Raw genomic sequence first — 21,989 nt, forward strand, 5'->3', positions numbered from 1 at the left:
CTTTAAACCCAATGCAAATTCAAATTAATTGAGACTCTAAAATTGGTATTAATACATGTTTTGGGACCGAAATAATTCGAATGCACTGAAAAGTCCCACTTGGGGGTAAGGCCCTCCCTACGTACAACGATTTAATTCTCAAAACTTAAATCCAAAATTTCTTATTAAAAATAAAGAAATACTTATCGTTCCGCCGCAACCTGTTGTGGGGTTGAGAATCTCTATTTCACATATTTTGAAACGCACCTTAAAATTTTCAATTTTTTTTTTTTGTTTTTTTTTACAAATGATACTATTTTCTAAAAAAAATTTAACCAAATGCCACCTAAAACGCATCGGTCAATCTTAGTTCTTAAGTTAGCATCTTAAGGAAATTCGAATCTTTAGTCTCACAAGAAGTCAAAGTCTTAACTTTTTTTTTTTTTTTCTTAATCCGAACAAAAATATTACCGTAAGTAGAAAGAGAAAAAGTTATCTGGATGTGTGTTGTCATTGTAAATTACTTAGAAGTACCATTTTTCCTTACAATTAAATTAAAAAATTGTACCAAACAAGAAGACATCATGCATGACGAAAACGCAATAACTAAACCTATGATTCCACGTGACATTTGTAACAAGGTTTGTCGATCACTTAAAGTGAATTACTTAACGTTTACTTTCTTTTTTTCTCACCGGATGTCCAGTACCTGCATTGAGTTCGACTAATTCAGATTTATGTGCACATAAAATTCATTAAAGAAAAAAACGCTCCCTACGAGAAATTTTTTCTGTACCCAGAACTCGAATCCAAGACCTCTAATTTTTTTATTTTTTTTATTTAAACTGAGCCTCCATTGATCATTGATGTGCAAAAAGTTACAAGTTAAGTTTGGCATCCCAAACTTTGTACATGATCATTGAGATGAGACTAGAATATTTACAAGACCTCTAGTTAAAAACAAAGAACACATTCATCCTACCACAAGCGTTGGCCTAACATTTACTTCCTTAGCATAAAAGGAATGGGTTACAAGCTTTGGCGTAACATTTACTTCCTTAGCATAAAAGGAACGGGTTGTTTATCACATTTATTTATTTAGCATTTTTGCAAACGCATTATACAACGATTATTAATTATTAATAATAATCAACGAAATTTATATTTATGTTTAGTTCTTTGTAGTAAAAGCTAGATGTGTAGCATTTATTTAATCTAAAACATGTGTTTGATCATAAGTCGGGTAGCATGGTCTATATCGAAAACAATGAAATAGGAGTACAATCAAAAAGTTAAAAAAAATATATAATCATTTCAATGACATAGCAATGTTAAAAGAAAAGCTAAAATGGGTATGCACATGAGGAAAAATTCAAATTCAAGAAAACATATAGTAACTCCCACTCTTTCAATAGCAAATGCACTGATGACTGATGAGTAATTGAAAAAGTAAAAATATACCCCCTGCATAATTTGATACCCCTTGCATAATTTGAAACATACTCCTGAGCAATTGAAAATGTACATATATACCTCAAACAACTAAAAAGATTAGTATATACCTCACCATGGTTCCACCGATGGTGCGATGGCATATTTGGACCTTTTTCTTGTCCAAAGATATATTTGAAACTGAAAATAACGTTGGGAGCTTCTATAAACTGATAGGTTACACAAATAAACAAATCAGATGTTAGGGGTATTTTTGGCCCTTTTCCGAATTTTCAATTGTCATGATAAATAGCACAGCATAATAGCTCAATGGATGGCACATTATAACTGCATATCACTTAGATTATGTCCAATGGTACAGGTTCTTGAAAAGGGGATCTGGAGATTTAGTCAGCTGACCAAAGACATACACAGATATATTAAACAGACAAAAATGCGTTTGTGTATCTGGCAATCCTACAAAGTGTACCCAACGCAATAATTTCCAACAACATCATAGTACATCGATCTCCAGTCTCGAGATAACTCGTGTGCTAACCACATTTTTCTGACATCGAGGGCAACCGTTAATCATCACCCAATGCATAGGTCTCAGAGACACCTACATCATTACAGTAGAATGCTGAATTAACGGGCTCTTGTTTTGATGAATTTGGTTCTTGAAGCTTTCTTCTCCAGTTTTTCTCTCTTCTTTCTGGTCTTCTCGTCCTCTTCAGCATCCTGGATAATCATGAAAAACATTAGGGTACTCAGTTAAGACATTGTTTGATCTATGAAGATTTGATTCACCATTATTAACACAAACCTCTGAACCTTGAGGTAAAAATCCTTTGAAAAATCCGGAGAGCTTGTACGCTGCAAATGCAGGTATCTGAAAAGGGAAACAATAATTTTAGTATAGATCCATCAAACAACATAAATGTTCCATTAGTTATTTAACTAACACAAGTGTAAGAGCTACTCAATGCTCGCCTGTGTGCACACAGAAACAGACTTTGCAGAAAGGAGCTCTTCACAATTGTTGTTTCTGGAAAACACAAACTTTTTTTTTTCATGAAGAGAGAAAAATACAACATGAACTCGCTTAGCAGCACCATCTTTTGTTTGCTTCCTCTCTTCATGACTGCACTTTCACCATCTTTCTTCATTTCCCGAACTAAACTTCAAAATTCTCCGTTGTATTGTATATTTCCCCTGAAAATATAACTCGCCCAACCCGCTCAAGTTTAACCCGCCCGTTTATTAGCTCAGCCCATTTTAGTCCAACCCATTTTAGCCAAATCTAAAAATTGGGTTGATATGTAGCCCAAATTGATCCATTGAAACCTTGTCAAAACATTTTTGAAAAGACGTTTTTATTTGATATGTTATATATAACCATAATAAAGAAGAAATAAATTTATTAGGTACTTCAATTATAAAAAAAACAAATAAAGAAATTAAAACTTTGTAAGAATTGATCAGGTTGGGTTATGACCCGCTTGTCAGCCTATTTAAGCCCAACCCGTCAGCCCAAGTAACTTTTGGGCGGGTCAATGAACCCGCATATTTATTAACTCATCCAATTCTAACCCGCCCAAATCCAGCCCAACCCGCCCATTTGACACCCCATATATTTCCTACCAATCATATATATCAACTACTAGTGCTGATGGGATCACAAGGTATCTGTGCCTATCACCATTCCCAGACATGAGTCAAGCATTACAGAAATGAGAGGTTCCAGTGTCGACCCCTCAAAAAAAGACAATAAGGAGAAAAATGATCGTTAAAAAGGTTGACAAAAGGAGTGGTGCAATTTCGCTAGACAACTTCCATAAAGCTAGATTCTGAGGAACTCCTTAACTTTTTCCCTTTTGGATGACACACTAGCATTCAGGCCAGCTCCCCTGCACCTTGACTAATCCAAACATCTATTGGGAGCCTGCTGTAGCCCACAAGCAGCTGGTGAGATCGGGGCGGCTAGACTTAAATGAAAAATGTGCACCTTCTAAGATCTCCAAAAGTACGATTAAAGCAAGTTAAAAACATTTCCTTCTCTAATATAAGAACGGAATTGATAAATTATCTCGACTAGTGCCCTTCATTCCTGAGAATTTGCCAAATTGAGTTACTAATTTCCTTGAAACAAAAACACCCTAAAAGACAATTGTCTTGGTTTCGCCTTAAAGGGAAATCTTTTGCAAAATCATCAGAAGATTTTTTTTTTTTTTGGGGGGGGGGGGAAAGTAATCAAAGATTTTATAAATGCTTGCGCTAAGACAGTGCGATAAAACATAACTACAGATCGTGCAGATCCCGAATTGTATCTAAAATTACATTAACATCCTATACAATAACCAGGTTGCACCAAAAAGCTACCAAAATAAGACATCTTTGTTTAAGACTATGTAAATTTCTCCTATGGCCTTAAAAAATTCTGTCATTTCTTTCAAGCCAAACCGTCCACCAAATGGCTTGAGGGATGGTATTCCAAGTCTTTTGCGATTTCTTGCACATCCCTTCTTTGTTCCAACATTGCAGTAGCTCCCTAGTGGATTTTGGCATGGACCAGGACATGCGTAACAATCCCTTCACTCTACTCTAGCAAAAGCGCCCGTTTTAATAATGCAATGAAGCCATCTACTTTACCAAATTGTGAAGGAAACAAATCCCTCTGGACGTCAAGAGGTTTTCATTTTGGAAAACTTGGTATCTCTTTTCTCCTTCTGCTTTCCCTCTCTCCTCAAGCAAACAACTATCTATAGATATGTGTGTGTGTGTGTGGGGGGGGGTGGGGTGGGGTGTGTATCTGGTTGATGAATAAGGCTCTAATTGATATTATGACAGGCATTGCTTTGTCAAGCACCTTCACAAGACATAGAATTGGGAGGAGGGCTCAACTGTAGAAAACAATTCCTCAAATAACGTTTCAACTTTACTAACAAAAATATAAAGTTTCGATCTCATGCAAAGCTCCTCGTGTCGGGAACAAAACAAAAATTACTCTTAAAGTTATCTGAAATCTATACTAGTCCCAACCAGATACATGGAAGAATGATGGGGAAGTCAACTTATTTTCTTCTTTCTTAAGGTGCATCCTTTTCACTCAGAAATCAACCAAAGTTGTCCAAAAATCATTGCATGTTGACGAAAGATCAAAAAGGACTGTTTCTCCAACGTCATCAATAAGACATTGTGGTGATGGCTAGACAAACTATAGATCATACCAAGAAGAGAGACAACAGAAATACCACATTGCCAATGCTTTATGTTTATAAAATTTTGGCTGCAGTAAATATGGATATTGCCTACTAATTATATGCTCTGATCCATTCTCAAAATGCAAAACGATGACTATGAAATGTAAGTAAAGCATCGATAGAGGTAGAAGAATAAACTTACCACTAGATATGTGTACCAGAACTTGTCGGAGATGATAGAAGCCAATTGCACGAAACATGTAATGTAGATTATATCATGTAAATATCTGCAAGCAAGATTCATAGCAAGGTAGGATAATATTTCCAAACAAAATGGAGCAGGAGATTATGAAGTTACCACAAAGCTAGTACTTTTGGTAGGAACACAAGATCAATAAGACTGAGCATATTCACACGCAAAATTACAACTTGAAGCCAAGTTCAAATTTTAGAATGCAACAAGCAGTCTCCCTATATACACATTAAAAAGCGACCATTGCATACTAGTAGTTGGCATTTAATTATCCCCCAATCTTCCCCCTCCCCCACAAACCCAAAGAATATAATTAATATATAGAACTTTTTATACAAGGAAATTGATATGTAGTGGGCCTCGGTGATAGAAAAAGAAACACTTAGTAGTTTGACATGCCTCCTTTAGTAGAGCTAATACATCAGCCAGCACCCGTCCTAAATCTTACCCAACCAATGCAAATCACATACTTGTTAGTCAGAGAGAAGGCATGAAATCAAATGAGATGCTTTTCCCTCGCTCATTTTGAAATAAAGAGGACAAATGATACTTGTCAGAGCAAAGACATTTCATTTTTAAAATTGGACAAACGCCTTCGCCTCTTATTTTCCCAATGTGATAACAAGACACCTTCACCTTCGCGTTTTATTTTCCAAATGGCCACCCACAACGCTGGATAATAAGACAAGACAGGAAAGAAAATGCAATTATGATAGCTTTTCTTCCTGATGAATAAACCTCTAAATATCATCCATCTAAGGAGTCCAAATGTTCAACTCCATCACTAGTTGAACCACAACTTCAACACACAAATGGATATCAACAGATGATTACCCAAAATAAGGGGAAAAGCTTAAAGATAGGACAGCATTTCAACATAACTACGAGTAATATATTTCTAGCATAGTCAAGTAGCAGGTACCCCGAGGAATTCGTCAAAGGTGAGTGCAAGTTGGCCCAGACACAATGGTTACCAAAAAAAAAAAAAAACAGAACACTCTTCATTCATCTACTCATCATTTATGTTTGTCTTTCCATTTCATCATCGGTTCAAATATGGGTGATATGGGGGAGATCCTTCCAAGTACACTCAAAACCTACTACAAATTGAATGCAGCCGCACCCAAGGGTGTGACCTAGTGGTCAATAAAGTGGGGTGAGAACCACGAGGTTTCAGGTTCGAATCCCAAGGAGGCAAAAAACACTAGGTGATTTCTTCCTATCTGTCCAAGCCTTGGTGGACAGAGTTATCAAATATCTGTGTTGGTGGGAGGCAATAGTTACCCCGTGAAATTAGTCAAGGTGTGCGCAAGCTGACCTAGACACCAGAGTTATCAAAATAAAAAAAAAAATTGAATGCACCCACTTTAACCAACTAAAAATTGATCATACCCAAGTCAGTACTCATCTCACACTTGAGTCCATGTAACATAATCCACATGTTCTACAAAAACCTAGGCCGGTAATATATCAAACAAAAGCCAAAACAGCTCAAAAAATATATAATTCAGAACACAAAATAAAAACTGACGAAAATGAATTGGAAGTGAAACTACACATACCCACATATACCACCAGTACTCATATCAAATCCACCATCAAACATCTCCCCATCATTGCCATAACTTGGCTTTGCCATTGAATCTAATTGTTTGTACGGTAAAGCATAAGCCAAAGAAGTCAACAATAATCCTACGATATGCTTCCATGTGAAACTTGAATAGAAAATCCCAGCTCTCACCAATAAATAAATTACCTATACACACAAAAAGTAATTGAATATGAAGGAAAAATATTTATACATAAATACAATAAATATTCAAATGTTGGCTGCAATTCTCAAAACCAGAAAATAGCTAGTAGCATCCCTATTAATAATAGTACGAAACCTAGTTTGACTAGAAATTGAAAAACGTATTCCGATATAACTCTGACTATAAGGGGTCGGTTGGTATGCTGGACAAGCATAAATAGTCCTAGGATAAAAATTTAGTATTCTCTTATCCCTTGTTCCTGGGACAAGTTATACCAGGATTAGAAATAGTAACTTGTCCCAAGATTAGAAATAGTACCGGGATAAGTTATCCCTGCCAGATGGTGGAATAATACCACTACCGGAATTAGTTATCCCTAGACAAAACAATGAAAATGATAAAAAATAACCCTAAGGTACCTCAAAACACTTTTTCTACTAAATAAGGTGGAGGGTATTTTTGTAAACAAATAACTTTTTCTTAGAATTTATGCAATGCATGTTATTTTAATACAACAAACTAAACAGTCAATAAGAAATAATATCAGGATAACTAATCTCAGTATAACTAATCTCAGCATAACTAATCTTCACACCAAAAAATTTCCAACAACTTTGAATCATTTTTCAACAGAATAAATAAATAAAATTGACTAGAAATTGAAAAATGCATTCCTGTATTTTTTTAAATTTTTTTTTTTTTTGAGACAGGTAACATATAAAAATGTATTCCTAAACAAATTTATTTTCCTACAACTTTGACAAATAAAATTAAATAAAAAAATGATGGGAATTTTACGTTGCAGGCAATGATGACTTGAAAGAGTTTCTTCATATGACGAATATTTTCCTCTTTACGCTTTTTTGCTCCTTGATTTGCCATTTCTGATTTCTCTTAAAACGGTGTCGTATTATGATCTAAATGAGTGAAATTGAAAACCCTAATTTTGAAAGATTGAATTTTATGAAATTTGGGAATTAAGAGATGATGAAGAAGGAGAAGAAGAAAGGTGACGTGGTTTTAATTTTTAATTAAGGACTGTGTGGATGATGAATTTAAGCCCAGTTCATAGAGCCCAAGCCCAAACAAGTCCTTATTGGAGGTCCACTATAATGTCCACAATTTTTTGGGGGGATTTTCTATTTTTGGGACAATTATTAGTAGGAATTTTTACTTGGTGTAGCTTTTTCTAAGAAGTAATTATTGATAATAACTATCTTTTAGTTTATTTATATTTTGTAGTTACAGTGATTTTGTAAATTACCATCTGTAGCTACATCAAAATGCATGAAGTTGGAGTGACTGAAGTGGTTATTGGGCGAGGCTCTTACCCTGCCCGCTCAGGTTCGAATCTGGCCAACAATATTTTTTTTCTTACATACATTTAAATAAAGTTTAAATACATGTGACATCAAATACATATGAGATACAATATGAGTCAAATACATATGACGAAAATACACTCAAATACACTTAAAATAGAAGCAGAAGAAGTTAGGAAAAATACATAAGAAAAGTAATGTTGCGCGAAATACAATATGAACAATAGTGTATTTAGTAAACATTGACTCTTTTTTTATTGATTCAATACAATAGTGCAGTCCCCTACCGAGACAAACTCTGAACGGAGATGATCATTCTTTTATTCTCTTGCAATTTATGGAGATTACAGTCTAAAAATTTCTTTTAAGTAAATTGATAATTTTATGAAAAAATGTTAGACCATTGTCTAAAATTTTATAAGTTAATAGACACATTTAGCGACAATTTAATATTTTTTAATTATAATATGTTGGAGATCAAACCATTTCTGAACCTTTTATTCTACACAACAATGGAGGAAATGGTTTGAAAGAAACTGAGGAAGAAAGATCTAAGGAGAAGAAGAAGACGGTTCAAGAAAGTCAAAATGATGTTGATGTTGCTTTGGTTTTGTCGGCACGGACAAGGAAAAAGACTAAAGTGGTCTTTTGTTCCATAGCCCAAATAGAGATATTGGGCCATATTCACAACATTAGCCTGTTCATCATCGTTGCGAAATATGGAAAAGCCCAACTACAAAGAATGAAGATAAAACATAGATATAAAAGTATACGTGTAAGGAATCCAATGTGTAATTATTTCGTAAAATTGTACAAATTGCTAGAATACAAAATCGCTTAGTAGTAGCCGTAATTAGTCAAGACTTTATTTTATTAGTATTCACATACACAGTCCCTAGCATAGAATTGTATATATACATGTAAAGGTTGAAGTTAACAGAGAAGAAAGAAAAATTTCCCAATTTCTGCTCTTCAATTTTCCATTATGGTATCAGAGCAGTAAGCTCGATCCAATCTCTTTCTTCACCATCAAAATCAATCTCTCTTTATATCTCAATTGTTGTTCATTCATAATGCCTGATCAGACTGAAAACGCCACTGTAGCACAGACTGGAAATATGGTTCCAGTCGACTCTAACAGCCCTTACCATCTTCATCCTTCAGACACACCTGGGATGAACCTTGTAAGTGTAGTCTTTGATGGGAAAGGGTACCCAGCTTGGAGAAGGTCTGTTCTCATCTCCCTTTCAGCAAAGAAGAAATTGGGGTTTATCAATGGGGTTGTTAAGGCACCAGATCTGAACTCCACTGACTTTGAACAATGGAGTTCTTTGCAATGACATGGTCATTGCTTGGTTGTTGAACTCATTGTCTAAAGATATTAAGGACAGTGTGATTTTTTCAAAAACAGCCAAAGAGCTTTGGGACGATGCTTCTTGAACACAGATTTGGGAGGTCAAATGGTGCTAAGCTCTTTCACCTACAAAAGGAACTGAGCATGTTAGTGTAAGGATCCACTGATATTTCAACTTATTTCACAAAGATCAAACGAATATGGGATGAATTAGACTCTTTAAACTCAGATATAGTTTGTAACTGCAACTGCAGTTGTGATGGAAAAAGAAAGCTAGCTAAGTCATTTTTGGATCAAAGGATGATTCAATTTTTAATGGGACTAAATGATGTATATGCACAGGCCAGAGGAAACATTTTAATGATGAATCCTCTGCCTGAAATGGATTATGCATATTCCTTGCTTTTACAAGATGAAAACCAAAGGGAGATTTATGCTAATGCTCAACTACACATAGATCCAGCATCATTCATGGTGACAAACAAAGGGAGAAACATCCCTAGATCTGGTTTTCAGAATCAAAATTACAAAAGTGGAAACCAAGGGCAAAGATTTGGGAACTATCCTCAGAAACCAGGAGGTGTTCTTTGGACGACCGAGATTCAAAGTGGAAGAAACCAAAATATAATCCAAATGTCGGTTTGTACTAATTGTCACAAAAACGGGACATGTTGAGCGTGATTGCTATAGGATCATAGGGTTTCACGAGGATTTTGTTTTCACTAATCAAAAGGAGTATCAAGGACAGTAAAAGCAAATGCAAAGAATGGGTGGTGAGGAAAGCCTAATCAATCATCAGGAGCTAAATGAATTACAGAACAGAAATCAACACTTTAACAATCAACAGTTCAGTCCCAACAATCAACTTTTCAGTGCTAACAATCAACAGTTCAGTCCCAACAATCAACATTTCAGTGCTAACAATCAACATTTCAGTCCCAACAATCAACATTTCAGTAGGGAACAATGTACAGAGATAGCTCACATATTCAAACAACTTCAAATGGAACAAGGAGGGGGTCTGGATCAGGGATCAATGCAAATGCAATTGCTGGTACTATTTTGAAATACTCGGGATCTTGTTTTTACGTTTATAACTCTAAAAACATGGATTATAGACTCGGGAGCTTGAACACATACGTGTTACAATTCACATTCCTTTTCTTCCTTAATTGCACTTCTCTCGCTCCTATACACATGAGTCTTCCTAACTCTTTTAAAATTTGTGTCACACATACGGAAGTGTACCCTTATCTTGCCCAATCTAACCTCGAACAATGTGCTTATGTCCCAGTATTTCAAATACAATTTGCTCTCAGTAAATAGATTATGCACTCAAATTGATAGTATTATCTATTTTACAACTACTAAGTGTCTGTTGCAGGACCATTCTTTGAAGAAGGTAGAAGTTTTTGGTGAAGTTAAGGAGGGGCTTTACCTACTGCAACCTAGAGTTTCAAGTCCTAAGTCTAGTCCAAACGTTTTTAATCTTCAAGAAGGAAGAAATTCCAGTCATGTTCCTAGTTCTCTTTCTACAGTTTGTGCCACTGCTGTTTCTGATGTAAAGCTTTGGCATGTAAGACTTGGTCACTTACCTTTTCCAGTAATGAAAAAGTTCAATTTCATTCATTTTCCTACTAATTTTGAATATGTGTGTGACATATGTCCTAGAGCTAGACAAACAAGAAACTCCTTTCCTATCAGTAGCATTAAGTCTAAGAGGATGTTTGAACTAATTCATATTGATACTTGGGGGCCCTACAAACATGCTACCTACAATGGTTACAAATATTTCCTCACTATAGTGGATGACTATAGTAGGGGTACCTGGACATTCTTATTAACTACTAAATCCAATGCTTTCCCTATGCTGAAATCTTTTCTCAAAATGGTTGAAAGACAGTTTGAAGTACATGTGAAGTGCATTAGATCAGACAATGCTTTGGAATTAGGTAAAGGCACCCAAGAAGCAGCTTTTCTATCTGCTCAAGGAATTTTACACCAAACAAGTTGCACTGCCACCCCACAACAAAATGGGGTAGTAGAAAGGAAGCATAGGAACCTTTTGGAACTTGCCAGAGGACTATATTTTCAATCTCATGTTCCCATTTCTTACTGGGGAGATTGCATTTTGACAGCAACCCATCTCATTAATAGACTACCTTCTAAAGTTCTTAAGGGTAAAAGTCCATATCAAATACTTTTTGGTAGAAAACCAGATTTTCACTCTTTAAGATCTTTTGGTTGCCTCTGTTATGCTTCTACTTTGGTTCAAGGGAGAGGCAAATTTGATGAAAGAGCTAGACCTTGTGTTTTCCTAGGGTATCCTCAAGGTCAAAAAGGCTACAAATTGTTGGATTTTGAGTCAAGAAAAGTTTTTGTGTCTAGAGATGTTCATTTTCATGAGAATCATTTCCCTTTCACCTCTACTCATTCTATTGCACCCCCTTTATTTCCTAATGTCAATCCCATATCAGAAGAACCCTCACCCATTCTGGATCCTTTTCCAGTTATCATCACACCTACTTCCAACTCTCCTCCAGCCTCCACTAGTGAAACACCTGATATTTCCTCACCCCACCACTCTCCTTTTTCTCCTATACAGTCCCCTGTTTCCATTCCTAACAGTCCTACAAACATTCCATCACCTATACCTACCAGACACAGCACTAGAATCTCTCATCAACCCAAATACTTAAATGACTATGTCTGTAACAGCATTTTTGTCACTGATCTTAATCCCTCTTGCTTTAGTGCACCTACTCATCCCAACACTTTTCCTTTTACTGCCCTTTCTATTGACAACCAACATATCCTACATTCTCTATCCACCCTTTCAGAACCTAACAGTTTCTCAGAAGCTTCTAGACATCCAGGTTGGAAACAAGCTATGGATTCTGAATTAGAAGCTTTACAAATGAATCAAACCTGGGAGGTAGTTGAACTTCCTAAAGGGAAGAAGGCTTTGCCTTGTAAATGGGTATACAAGGTTAAACACAAATCAGATGGGACAATTGAAAGGTTGAAAGCAAGGTTGGTTGTAAGAGGGGGCATTCAAAGGGAAGGAATCGACTATAATGAAACCTTTTCACCTGTGGTCAAAATGACCACAATCAGGTGTCTATTAAGCGTGGCCATCAAAAAGGGATGGACAGTTTCTCAACTTGATGTTAGTAATGCTTTCTTACATGGAACTCTACAAGAAGAAGTTTTTATGAAGTTTCCTGCAGGTTTAAGTGGTCCTAGTCCCAATCATGTTTGTCTACTCAAGAAATCATTATATGGACTCAAACAAGCCTCACGGCAATGGTATGCAAGGCTTGCTGGTGCGCTCAGTTTCAAAGGCTACACAGCTTCCCTAAATGACTATTCTTTATTCTTCAAGAGGTCTGGTGATTCTATTTCTATACTAGCAGTGTACGTCGATGACATATTGCTAACAGGCAATGACATGAATGAAATAAATCAACTCAAGCAGTTTCTTAGTTCAGAATTCAAAGTCAGAGATTTGGGTGCCATTCATTATTTTTTGGGTATGGAGGTTTTAAGGGAAAAACAGGGATTCATTGTCAGTCAAAGAAAGTTTACCTTGGATTTATTGGATGAGTTTGATTGCTCACATCTCTCTAAAGTAACATCTCCCCTTGATCCTGCACACAAATTATATACTAATGATGCACCTCCCATGGAAAATCCTACAATTTACAGACATTTGGTAGGGAAACTCAATTACCTTACTCACACTAGGCCGGATCTCTGTTTTGCTGTGTTAAAACTCAGCCAATATATGCAAAATCCCAGTGTCACTCATTTTTCTGCTGCACTCCGGGTTGTCAAATATCTTTCCATCGATCCAGGTCAGGGAATCCTTTTGTCCTCTACTCCTTCATTCTCTTTGACTGCGTTTTGCGACGCAGATTGGGCTTCTTGCCCGGAATCTCGTAAATCGGTTTCTGGCCTCTTCATTATGTTAGGCGGGGCTCCGATTTCATGGAAATCGAAGAAACAAGCATCGATTTCGCTATCTTCGGCAGAAGCCGAATATCGATCCATGCGTCGAGTAACTGCTGAACTTACTTGGCTTATTCGACTTCTTGAAGATCTTTCCATTTCGCCATCACTACCGGTTCCAGTTCACTCCGATAGCCAGGCAGCCATACACATAGCTCGCAACCCCGTTTTCCATGAGCGAACCAAGCATGTGGAGCTTGATTGTCACTTTGTTCGCCAACAACCGCAATACGGCATAATTTCTTTATCCTTTCTTCCTTCCAAGCTTCAACTGGCAGATCTATTCACGAAGCCTCTTACGGGGGTCACCCATCGCGATTTATTAAACAAATTGGGGGTTTCTTCTCTCCCCTCCAATTTGAGGGGGGATGTTGGAGATCAAACCATTTCTGAACCTTTTATTCTACACAACAATGGAGGAAATGGTTTGAAAGAAACTGAGGAAGAAAGATCTAAGGAGAAGAAGAACAGGTTCAAGAAAGTCAAAATGATGTTGATGTTGCTTTGGTTTTGTCAAGCACGGACAAAGGAAAAAGACCAAAGTGGTCTTTTGTTCCATAAGGCCACAAATAGAGATATTGGGCCATATTCACAACATTGGGCACTGTTCATCATTAGCGAAATATGGAAAAGCCCAACTACAAAGAATGAAGATAAAACATAGATATAAAAGTATACGTGTAAGGAATCCAATGTGTAATTATTTCGTAAAATTGTACGAAAATTGTGCTAGAATACAAAATCGATTAGTAGTAGTATTTGTAATTAGTCAAAGCACTTTATTTTATTAGTATTCACATACACAGCCCCTAGCATAGAATTGTATATATACATGTAAAGGTTGAAGTTAACGAGAGAAAAAAGAAAAATTTCCCAATTTCTGCTCTTCAATTTTCCATTATAATATAAAACAAATATGTGCTCCTTCCCTCTTCTCTAATGAGTTCATCGCATCGCAGAGCTAGCTTGCACCTCTAGCCTATCGAAGTTTTGCTCAAAAATCTCGTCTTAAAACTTGTATAGAGAAAAATTTCCTGCTGAGCAATAGTTTTTCCATACTATCGAAGTTATGGCAATAATGGGGAGATGTTTGATGGTGGATTTGATATGAGTACTGGTGGTATTTGTGGGTATGTGTAGTTTCACTTCCAATTCATTTTCGTGGAGTTTTCATTTTGTGTTACGAATTATATATTTTTTGAGTACATTTTGGCTTTTTGTTTGATATATTACGCCTTAGGTTTTTGTAGAACATGTGGATTATGTTAATTGTTTGTACGGTAAAGCATAAGCCAAAGAAGTCAACAATAATCCTACGATATGCTTCCATGTGAAACTTGAATAGAAAATCCCCCTCTCACCAATAAATAAATTACCTATACACACAACAACAAACAAAAAAAAATGAATATGAAGTAAGAATATTTTTTCATAAACTCAATAATTTTTTGAATGTTGACTACAATTCTCGAAACCAAAAAATAGCTAGTAGCATCCCTATTAATAATATTACGAAACCTAGTTTGACTAGAAACTGAAAAACGTATTCTTATATACTCCCTCTGTTCACTTTTACTTGTCACGTTTCGTTTCTCGAGAGCCAAACTACATGGATTGCCACTTATACTCCCTCCGTTCCAATTTAAGTTTTTACTTTCCTTTTTGGTCAGTCCCAAAAACAATGCCTCTTTCTATATTTAGTAAGTTGACAATTCAAACATCCTACATGGCAATTTAGGACCACAAAATTCAAAAGTCTCTTTTTATTCCTTAAATTTCATGTCTAATCAAACTAAGAAACTTAATTTGGGACAGATTCGAACATCTAAATTTTAATTATAAGATTTTGAATTAATCTAGTTCAATTTAGCTTCGAAGATTAGTCAAATTGAGTCTCGAGAAGCGAAACGTGACAAGTAAAAGTCAACAGAATTGAATAAATATAAAATACTAAATCCTAAACAAATTTATTTTACTATAACCTTGAGTTATTCTTCAACAGAATAAGCAAATAAAATTGAAAAACATATTCCTATATAATTCTGACTATAAATTCTATTTAGACATGAATTAAACAAATATCAAATACTAAATCCTAAATAAATTTGTTTTCCTACAACTTCGAATTATTCTTCAACAGAATCAACAAATAAAATTAATAAAAAAAATTGAATAGAAATAAAGTCAACAATAATCCTACGATAAATAAATTACCTATACACACACAAAAAAAAAAAAAAAAATTAATTTTAATTGGAGAAATTTACATTGCAGGCAATGATGACTTGGAATAGTTTCTTCATATGACGAATGTTTTCTTCTTTACGCTTTTTGCTCCTTGATTTGCCATTTCTGATTTCTCTCAAAACGGTGTCGTATTATGATCTAAATGAGTGAAATTAAAAACCCTAATTTTGAAATTTGATTAAGAAGAGAAAGAAAGGTTGACTGAAGTTTAATTTTTAATTTGTAATTTTTTCTGTTTGGATGAGCTGGGCTTCCTAGTCTGATCATGGATTTGGGCCTAACATGGATGATGAATTTAAGCCCAAACAAGTCCTTATTGGAGGTCCACTATAATGTCTACAACGTGGAAATGACGCGTGGTGTCTCCAAAAGTATCCGGTCTTGAATTTTTATATCCGTTAAATAAAATCTTTAAAAAGTGACCTTAACTTGAAAAAATTCATTGGGAAGAACTTTTGTTGTCGATCCGGAGTCGGGGAATCCTTTTGTCCTCTACTCCTTCATTCTCTTTGTTGCGTTTTGCGACGCGATTGGGCTCTTGCCGGAATCTCGTAAATCGGTTTACGGCCTCTTCATTATGTTAGGCGGGGCTTCGATTTCATGGAAATCGAAGAAACAAGCATCGATTTCGCTATCTTCGGCAAAAAGCCGAATATCGATCCATGCGTCGAGTAACTGCTGAACTTACTTGGCTTATTCGACTTCTTGAAGATCTTTCCATTTCGCCATCACTACCGGTTCCAGTTCACTCCGATAGCCAGGCAGCCATACACATAGCTCGCAACCCCGTTTTCCATGAGCGAACCAAGCATGTGGAGCTTGATTGTCACTTTGTTCGCCAACAACTGCAATCTGGCATAATTTCTTTATCCTTTCTTCCTTCCAAGCTTCAATCAAGGCATCTATTCACGAAGCCTCTTACGGGGTCACCCATCGCGATTTATTAAACAAATTGGGGGTTTCTTCTCTCCTCAATTTGAGGGGGATGTTGGAGATCAAACCATTTCGAACCTTTTATTCTACACAACAATGGAGGAAATGGTTTGAAAAAGAAACTGAGGAAGAAAGATCTAAGGAGAAGAAGAAGACAGTTCAAGAAAGTCAAAATGATGTTGATGTTGCTTTGGTTTTGTCGGCACAGACAAAGGAAAAAGACCAAAGTGGTCTTTTGTTCCATAAGGCCACAAATAGAGATATTGGGCCATATTCACAACATTGGGCCTGTTCATCATTAGCAGAAATATGGAAAAGCCCAACTACAAAGAATGAAGATAAAACATAGATATAAAAGTATACGTGTAAGGAATCCAATGTGTAATTATTTCAGAAATTGTACAGCTGTGCTAGAATACAAAATCAGTTAGTAGTAGCTGTAATTAGTCAGCACTTTATTTTATTAGTATTCACATACACAGTCCCTAGCATAGAATTGTATATATACATGTAAAGGTTGAAGTTAACAGAGAAAAAAGAAAAATTTCCCAATTTCTGCTCTTCAATTTTCCATTATAATATAAAACAAATATGTGCTCCTTCCCTCTTCTCTAATGAGTTCATCGCATCGCAGCTAGCTTGCACCTCTAGCCTATCGAAGTTTTGCTCAAAAAATCTCGTCTTAAAACTTGTATAGAGAAAAATTTCCTGCTGAGCAATAGTTTTTCCATACTATCGAAGTTATGGCAATAATGGGGAGATGTTTGATGGTGGATTTGATATGAGTACTGGTGGTATTTGTGGGTATGTGTAGTTTCACTTCCAATTCATTTTCGCGTTTTTTTCATTTTGTGTTCGAATTATATATTTTTTTGGTGTTTTGGCTTTTGTTTGATATATTACCGGCCTAGGTTTTTGTAGAACATGTGGATTATGTTAATTGTTTGTACGGTAAAGCATAAGCCAAAGAAGTCAACAATAATCCTACGATATGCTTCCATGTGAAACTTGAATAGAAAATCCCAGCTCACCAATAAATAAATTACCTATACACACAACAACAAACAAAAAAAATGAATATGAAGTAAGAATATTTTTTCATAAACTCAATAATTTTTTGAATGTTGACTACAATTCTCGAAACCAAAAAATAGCTAGTAGCATCCCTATTAATAATATTACGAAACCTAGTTTGACTAGAAACTGAAAAACGTATTCTTATATACTCCCTCTGTTCACTTTTACTTGTCACGTTTCGTTTCTCGAGAGCCAAACTACATGGATTGCCACTTATACTCCTCCGTTCCAATTTAAGTTTCTTACTTTCCTTTTTGGTCGGATTCCAAAAACAATGCCTCTTTCTATATTTAGTAAGTTGACAATTCAAACATCCTACATGGCAATTTAGGACCACAAAATTCAAAAGTCTCTTTTATTCCTTAAATTTCATGTCTAATCAAACTAAGAAACTTAATTTGGGACGATTCGAACATCTAAATTTTAATTATAAGATTTTGAATTAATCTAGTTCAATTTAGCTTCGAAGATTAGTCAAATTGAGTCTCGAGAAGCGAAACGTGACAAGTAAAAGTCAACGAATTGAATAAATATAAAATACTAAATCCTAAACAAATTTATTTTACTATAACCTTGAGTTATTCTTCGACAGAATAAGCAAATAAAATTGAAAAACATATTCCTATATAATTCGACTATAAATTCTATTTAGACATGAATTAAACAAATATCAAATACTAAATCCTAAATAAATTTGTTTTCCTACAACTTCGAATTATTCTTCAACAGAATCAACAAATAAAATTAATAAAAAAAATTGAATAGAAATAAAGTCAACAATAATCCTACGATAAATAAATTACCTATACACACACACAAAAAAAAAAAAAAAAAAAATTAATTTTAATTGGAGAAATTTACATTGCAGGCAATGATGACTTGGAATAGTTTCTTCATATGACGAATGTTTTCTTCTTTACGCTTTTTTGCTCCTTGATTTGCCATTTCTGATTTCTCTCAAAACGGTGTCGTATTATGATCTAAATGAGTGAAATTAAAAACCCTAATTTTGAAATTTGATTAAGAAGAGAAAGAAAGGTTGACTGAAGTTTAATTTTTAATTTGTAATTTTTTCTGTTTGGATGAGCTGGGCTTCCTAGTCTGATCATGGATTTGGGCCTAACATGGATGATGAATTTAAGCCAAACAAGTCCTTATTGGAGGTCCACTATAATGTCTACAACGTGGAAATGACGCGTGGTGTCTCCAAAAGTATCCGGTCTTGAATTTTTATATCCGTTAAATAAAATCTTTAAAAAGTGACCTTAACTTGAAAAAATTCATTGGGAAGAACTTTTGTTGTCGATCCAGGTCAGGGAATCCTTTTGTCCTCTACTCCTTCATTCTCTTTGACTGCGTTTTGCGACGCAGATTGGGCTTCTTGCCCGGAATCTCGTAAATCGGTTTACGGTCTCTTCATTATGTTAGGCGGGGCTCGATTTCATGGAAATCGAAGAAACAAGCATCGATTTCGCTATCTTCGGCGAGTTTCGAATATCGATCCATGCGTCGAGTACCGCTCGAACTTACTTGGCTTATTCGACTTCTTGAAGATCTTTCCATTTCGCCATCACTACGGTTCCGATTCACTCCGATAGCCAGGCGACCATACACATAGCTCGCAACCCCGTTTTCCATGAGCGAACCAAGCATGTGGAGCTTGATTGTCACTTTGTTCGCCAACAACTGCAATCTGGCATAATTTCTTTATCCTTTCTTCCTTCCAAGCTTCAACTGGCAGATCTATTCACGAAGCCTCTTACGGGGGTCACCCATCGCGATTTATTAAACAAATTGGGGGTTTCTTCTCTCCTCCAATTTGAGGGGGATGTTGGAGATCAAACCATTTACGAACCTTTTATTCTACACAACAATGGAGGAAATGGTTTGAAAGAAACTGAGGAAGAAAGATCTAAGGAGAAGAAGAAGACAGTTCAAGAAAGTCAAAATGATGTTGATGTTGCTTTGGTTTTGTCGGCACAGACAAAGGAAAAAGACCAAAGTGGTCTTTTGTTCCATAAGGCCACAAATAGAGATATTGGGCCATATTCACAACATTGGGCACATTCATCATTAGCGAGAAATATGGAAAAGCCCAACTACAAAGAATGAAGATAAAACATAGATATAAAAGTATACGTGTAAGGAATCCAATGTGTAATTATTTCAGAAATTGTACAGCTGTGCTAGAATACAAAATCAGTTAGTAGTAGCTGTAATTAGTCAGCACTTTATTTTATTAGTATTCACATACACAGTCCCTAGCATAGAATTGTATATATACATGTAAAGGTTGAAGTTAACAGAGAAAAAAGAAAAATTTCCCAATTTCTGCTCTTCAATTTTCCATTATAATATAAAACAAATATGTGCTCCTTCCCTCTTCTCTAATGAGTTCATCGCATCGCAGAGCTAGCTTGCACCTCTAGCCTATCGAAGTTTTGCTCAAAAATCTCGTCTTAAAACTTGTATAGAGAAAAATTTCTTGAGCAATAGTTTTTCCATACTATCGAAGTTATGGCAATAATGGGGAGATGTTTGATGGTGGATTTGATATGAGTACTGGTGGTATTTGTGGGTATGTGTAGTTTCACTTCCAATTCATTTTCGTCAGTTTTCATTTTGTGTTCTGAATTATATATTTTTTGAGCTGTTTTGGCTTTTGTTTGATATATTACCGGCCTAGGTTTTTGTAGAACATGTGGATTATGTTAATTGTTTGTACGGTAAAGCATAAGCCAAAGAAGTCAACAATAATCCTACGATATGCTTCCATGTGAAACTTGAATAGAAAATCCCAGCTCTCACCAATAAATAAATTACCTATACACACAACAACAAACAAAAAAAATGAATATGAAGTAAGAATATTTTTTCATAAACTCAATAATTTTTTGAATGTTGACTACAATTCTCGAAACCAAAAAATAGCTAGTAGCATCCCTATTAATAATATTACGAAACCTAGTTTGACTAGAAACTGAAAAACGTATTCTTATATACTCCCTCTGTTCACTTTTACTTGTCACGTTTCGTTTCTCGAGAGCCAAACTACATGGATTGCCACTTATACTCCCTCCGTTCCAATTTAAGTTTCTTACTTTCCTTTTTGGTCAGTCCCAAAAACAATGCCTCTTTCTATATTTAGTAAGTTGACAATTCAAACATCCTACATGGCAATTTAGGACCACAAAATTCAAAAGTCTCTTTTTATTCCTTAAATTTCATGTCTAATCAAACTAAGAAACTTAATTTGGGACGATTCGAACATCTAAATTTTAATTATAAGATTTTGAATTAATCTAGTTCAATTTAGCTTCGAAGATTAGTCAAATTGAGTCTCGAGAAGCGAAACGTGACAAGTAAAAGTCAACGTAATTGAATAAATATAAAATACTAAATCCTAAACAAATTTATTTTACTATAACCTTGAGTTATTCTTCAAGAATAAGCAAATAAAATTGAAAAACATATTCCTATATAATTCGACTATAAATTCTATTTAGACATGAATTAAACAAATATCAAATACTAAATCCTAAATAAATTTGTTTTCCTACAACTTCGAATTATTCTTCATGAGAATCAACAAATAAAATTAATAAAAAAAATTGAATAGAAATAAAGTCAACAATAATCCTACGATAAATAAATTACCTATACACACACAAAAAAAAAAAAAAAAAAAATTAATTTTAATTGGAGAAATTTACATTGCGAGCAATGATGACTTGGAATAGTTTCTTCATATGACGAATGTTTTCTTCTTTACGCTTTTTTGCTCCTTGATTTGCCATTTCTGATTTCTCTCAAAACGGTGTCGTATTATGATCTAAATGAGTGAAATTAAAAACCCTAATTTTGAAATTTGATTAAGAAGAGAAAGAAAGGTTACTGAAGTTTAGTTTTTAATTTGTAATTTTTTCTGTTTGGATGAGCTGGGCTTCCTAGTCTGATCATGGATTTGGGCCTAACATGGATGATGAATTTAAGCCCAAACAAGTCCTTATTGGAGGTCCACTATAATGTCTACAACGTGGAAATGACGCGTGGTGTCTCCAAAAGTATCCGGTCTTGAATTTTTATATCCGTTAAATAAAATCTTTAAAAAGTGACCTTAACTTGAAAAAAATTCATTGGGAAGAACTTTTGTTGTCGATCCGAGTCGGGGAATCCTTTTGTCCTCTACTCCTTCATTCTCTTTGATCGCGTTTTGCGACGCGTATTGGGCTCTTGCCGGAATCTCGTAAATCGGTTTCGGCCTCTTCATTATGTTAGGCGGGGCTCGATTTCATGGAAATCGAAGAAACAAGCATCGATTTCGCTATCTTCGGCGAAGCGAATATCGATCCATGCGTCGAGTAAGCTGCCGAACTTACTTGGCTTATTCGACTTCTTGAAGATCTTTCCATTTCGCCATCACTC

At 35.3% G+C, this 21,989-nt stretch overlaps 1 protein-coding gene across 4 annotated transcripts; it reads right to left on the bottom strand.

Annotated features, from left to right (window-relative positions):
- Window positions 1-1,745: 1,745 nt before the first annotated feature.
- Window positions 1,746-18,589, bottom strand: LOC132039886 (uncharacterized). 4 transcript variants are annotated; one of them, XM_059430436.1, is made up of 6 exons: window positions 18,485-18,531; window positions 15,575-15,634; window positions 6,429-6,622; window positions 4,816-4,900; window positions 2,237-2,302; window positions 1,746-2,151 (listed from the first exon to the last, which is right to left on the bottom strand). In XM_059430436.1, the coding sequence occupies exons 2-6, from the start codon at window positions 15,608-15,610 to the stop codon at window positions 2,059-2,061; spliced, it is 474 nt and encodes a 157-aa protein (XP_059286419.1). In that variant the 5' UTR covers window positions 15,611-15,634; window positions 18,485-18,531; the 3' UTR covers window positions 1,746-2,058. The 4 variants fall into 4 exon arrangements, with proteins under 4 accessions (XP_059286419.1, XP_059286417.1, XP_059286418.1 ...); XM_059430434.1 differs by lacking the exon at window positions 15,575-15,634 and having other exon boundaries at window positions 18,426-18,589; XM_059430435.1 differs by lacking the exon at window positions 18,485-18,531 and having other exon boundaries at window positions 15,575-15,734.
- Window positions 18,590-21,989: the final 3,400 nt, after the last annotated feature.

Source organism: Lycium ferocissimum, chromosome 12 (genome assembly GCF_029784015.1).
Source record: "Lycium ferocissimum isolate CSIRO_LF1 chromosome 12, AGI_CSIRO_Lferr_CH_V1, whole genome shotgun sequence".
In the NCBI taxonomy this organism is placed as follows: domain Eukaryota; kingdom Viridiplantae; phylum Streptophyta; class Magnoliopsida; order Solanales; family Solanaceae; genus Lycium; species Lycium ferocissimum.

Coding starts and splice junctions, on each gene's coding strand:
- LOC132039886 (XM_059430434.1), bottom strand. CDS start 18,509: ATGGCAAATCAAGGAGCAAAAAAGCGTAAAGAAGAAAACATTCGTCAT. Junction 4,901..6,428: donor AGTACTGGTGGTATATGTGG/GTATGTGTAGTT, acceptor TCTTGCTTGCAG/ATATTTACATGATATAATCT. Junction 2,152..2,236: donor TTTTACCTCAAGGTTCAGAG/GTTTGTGTTAAT, acceptor ATGATTATCCAG/GATGCTGAAGAGGACGAGAA.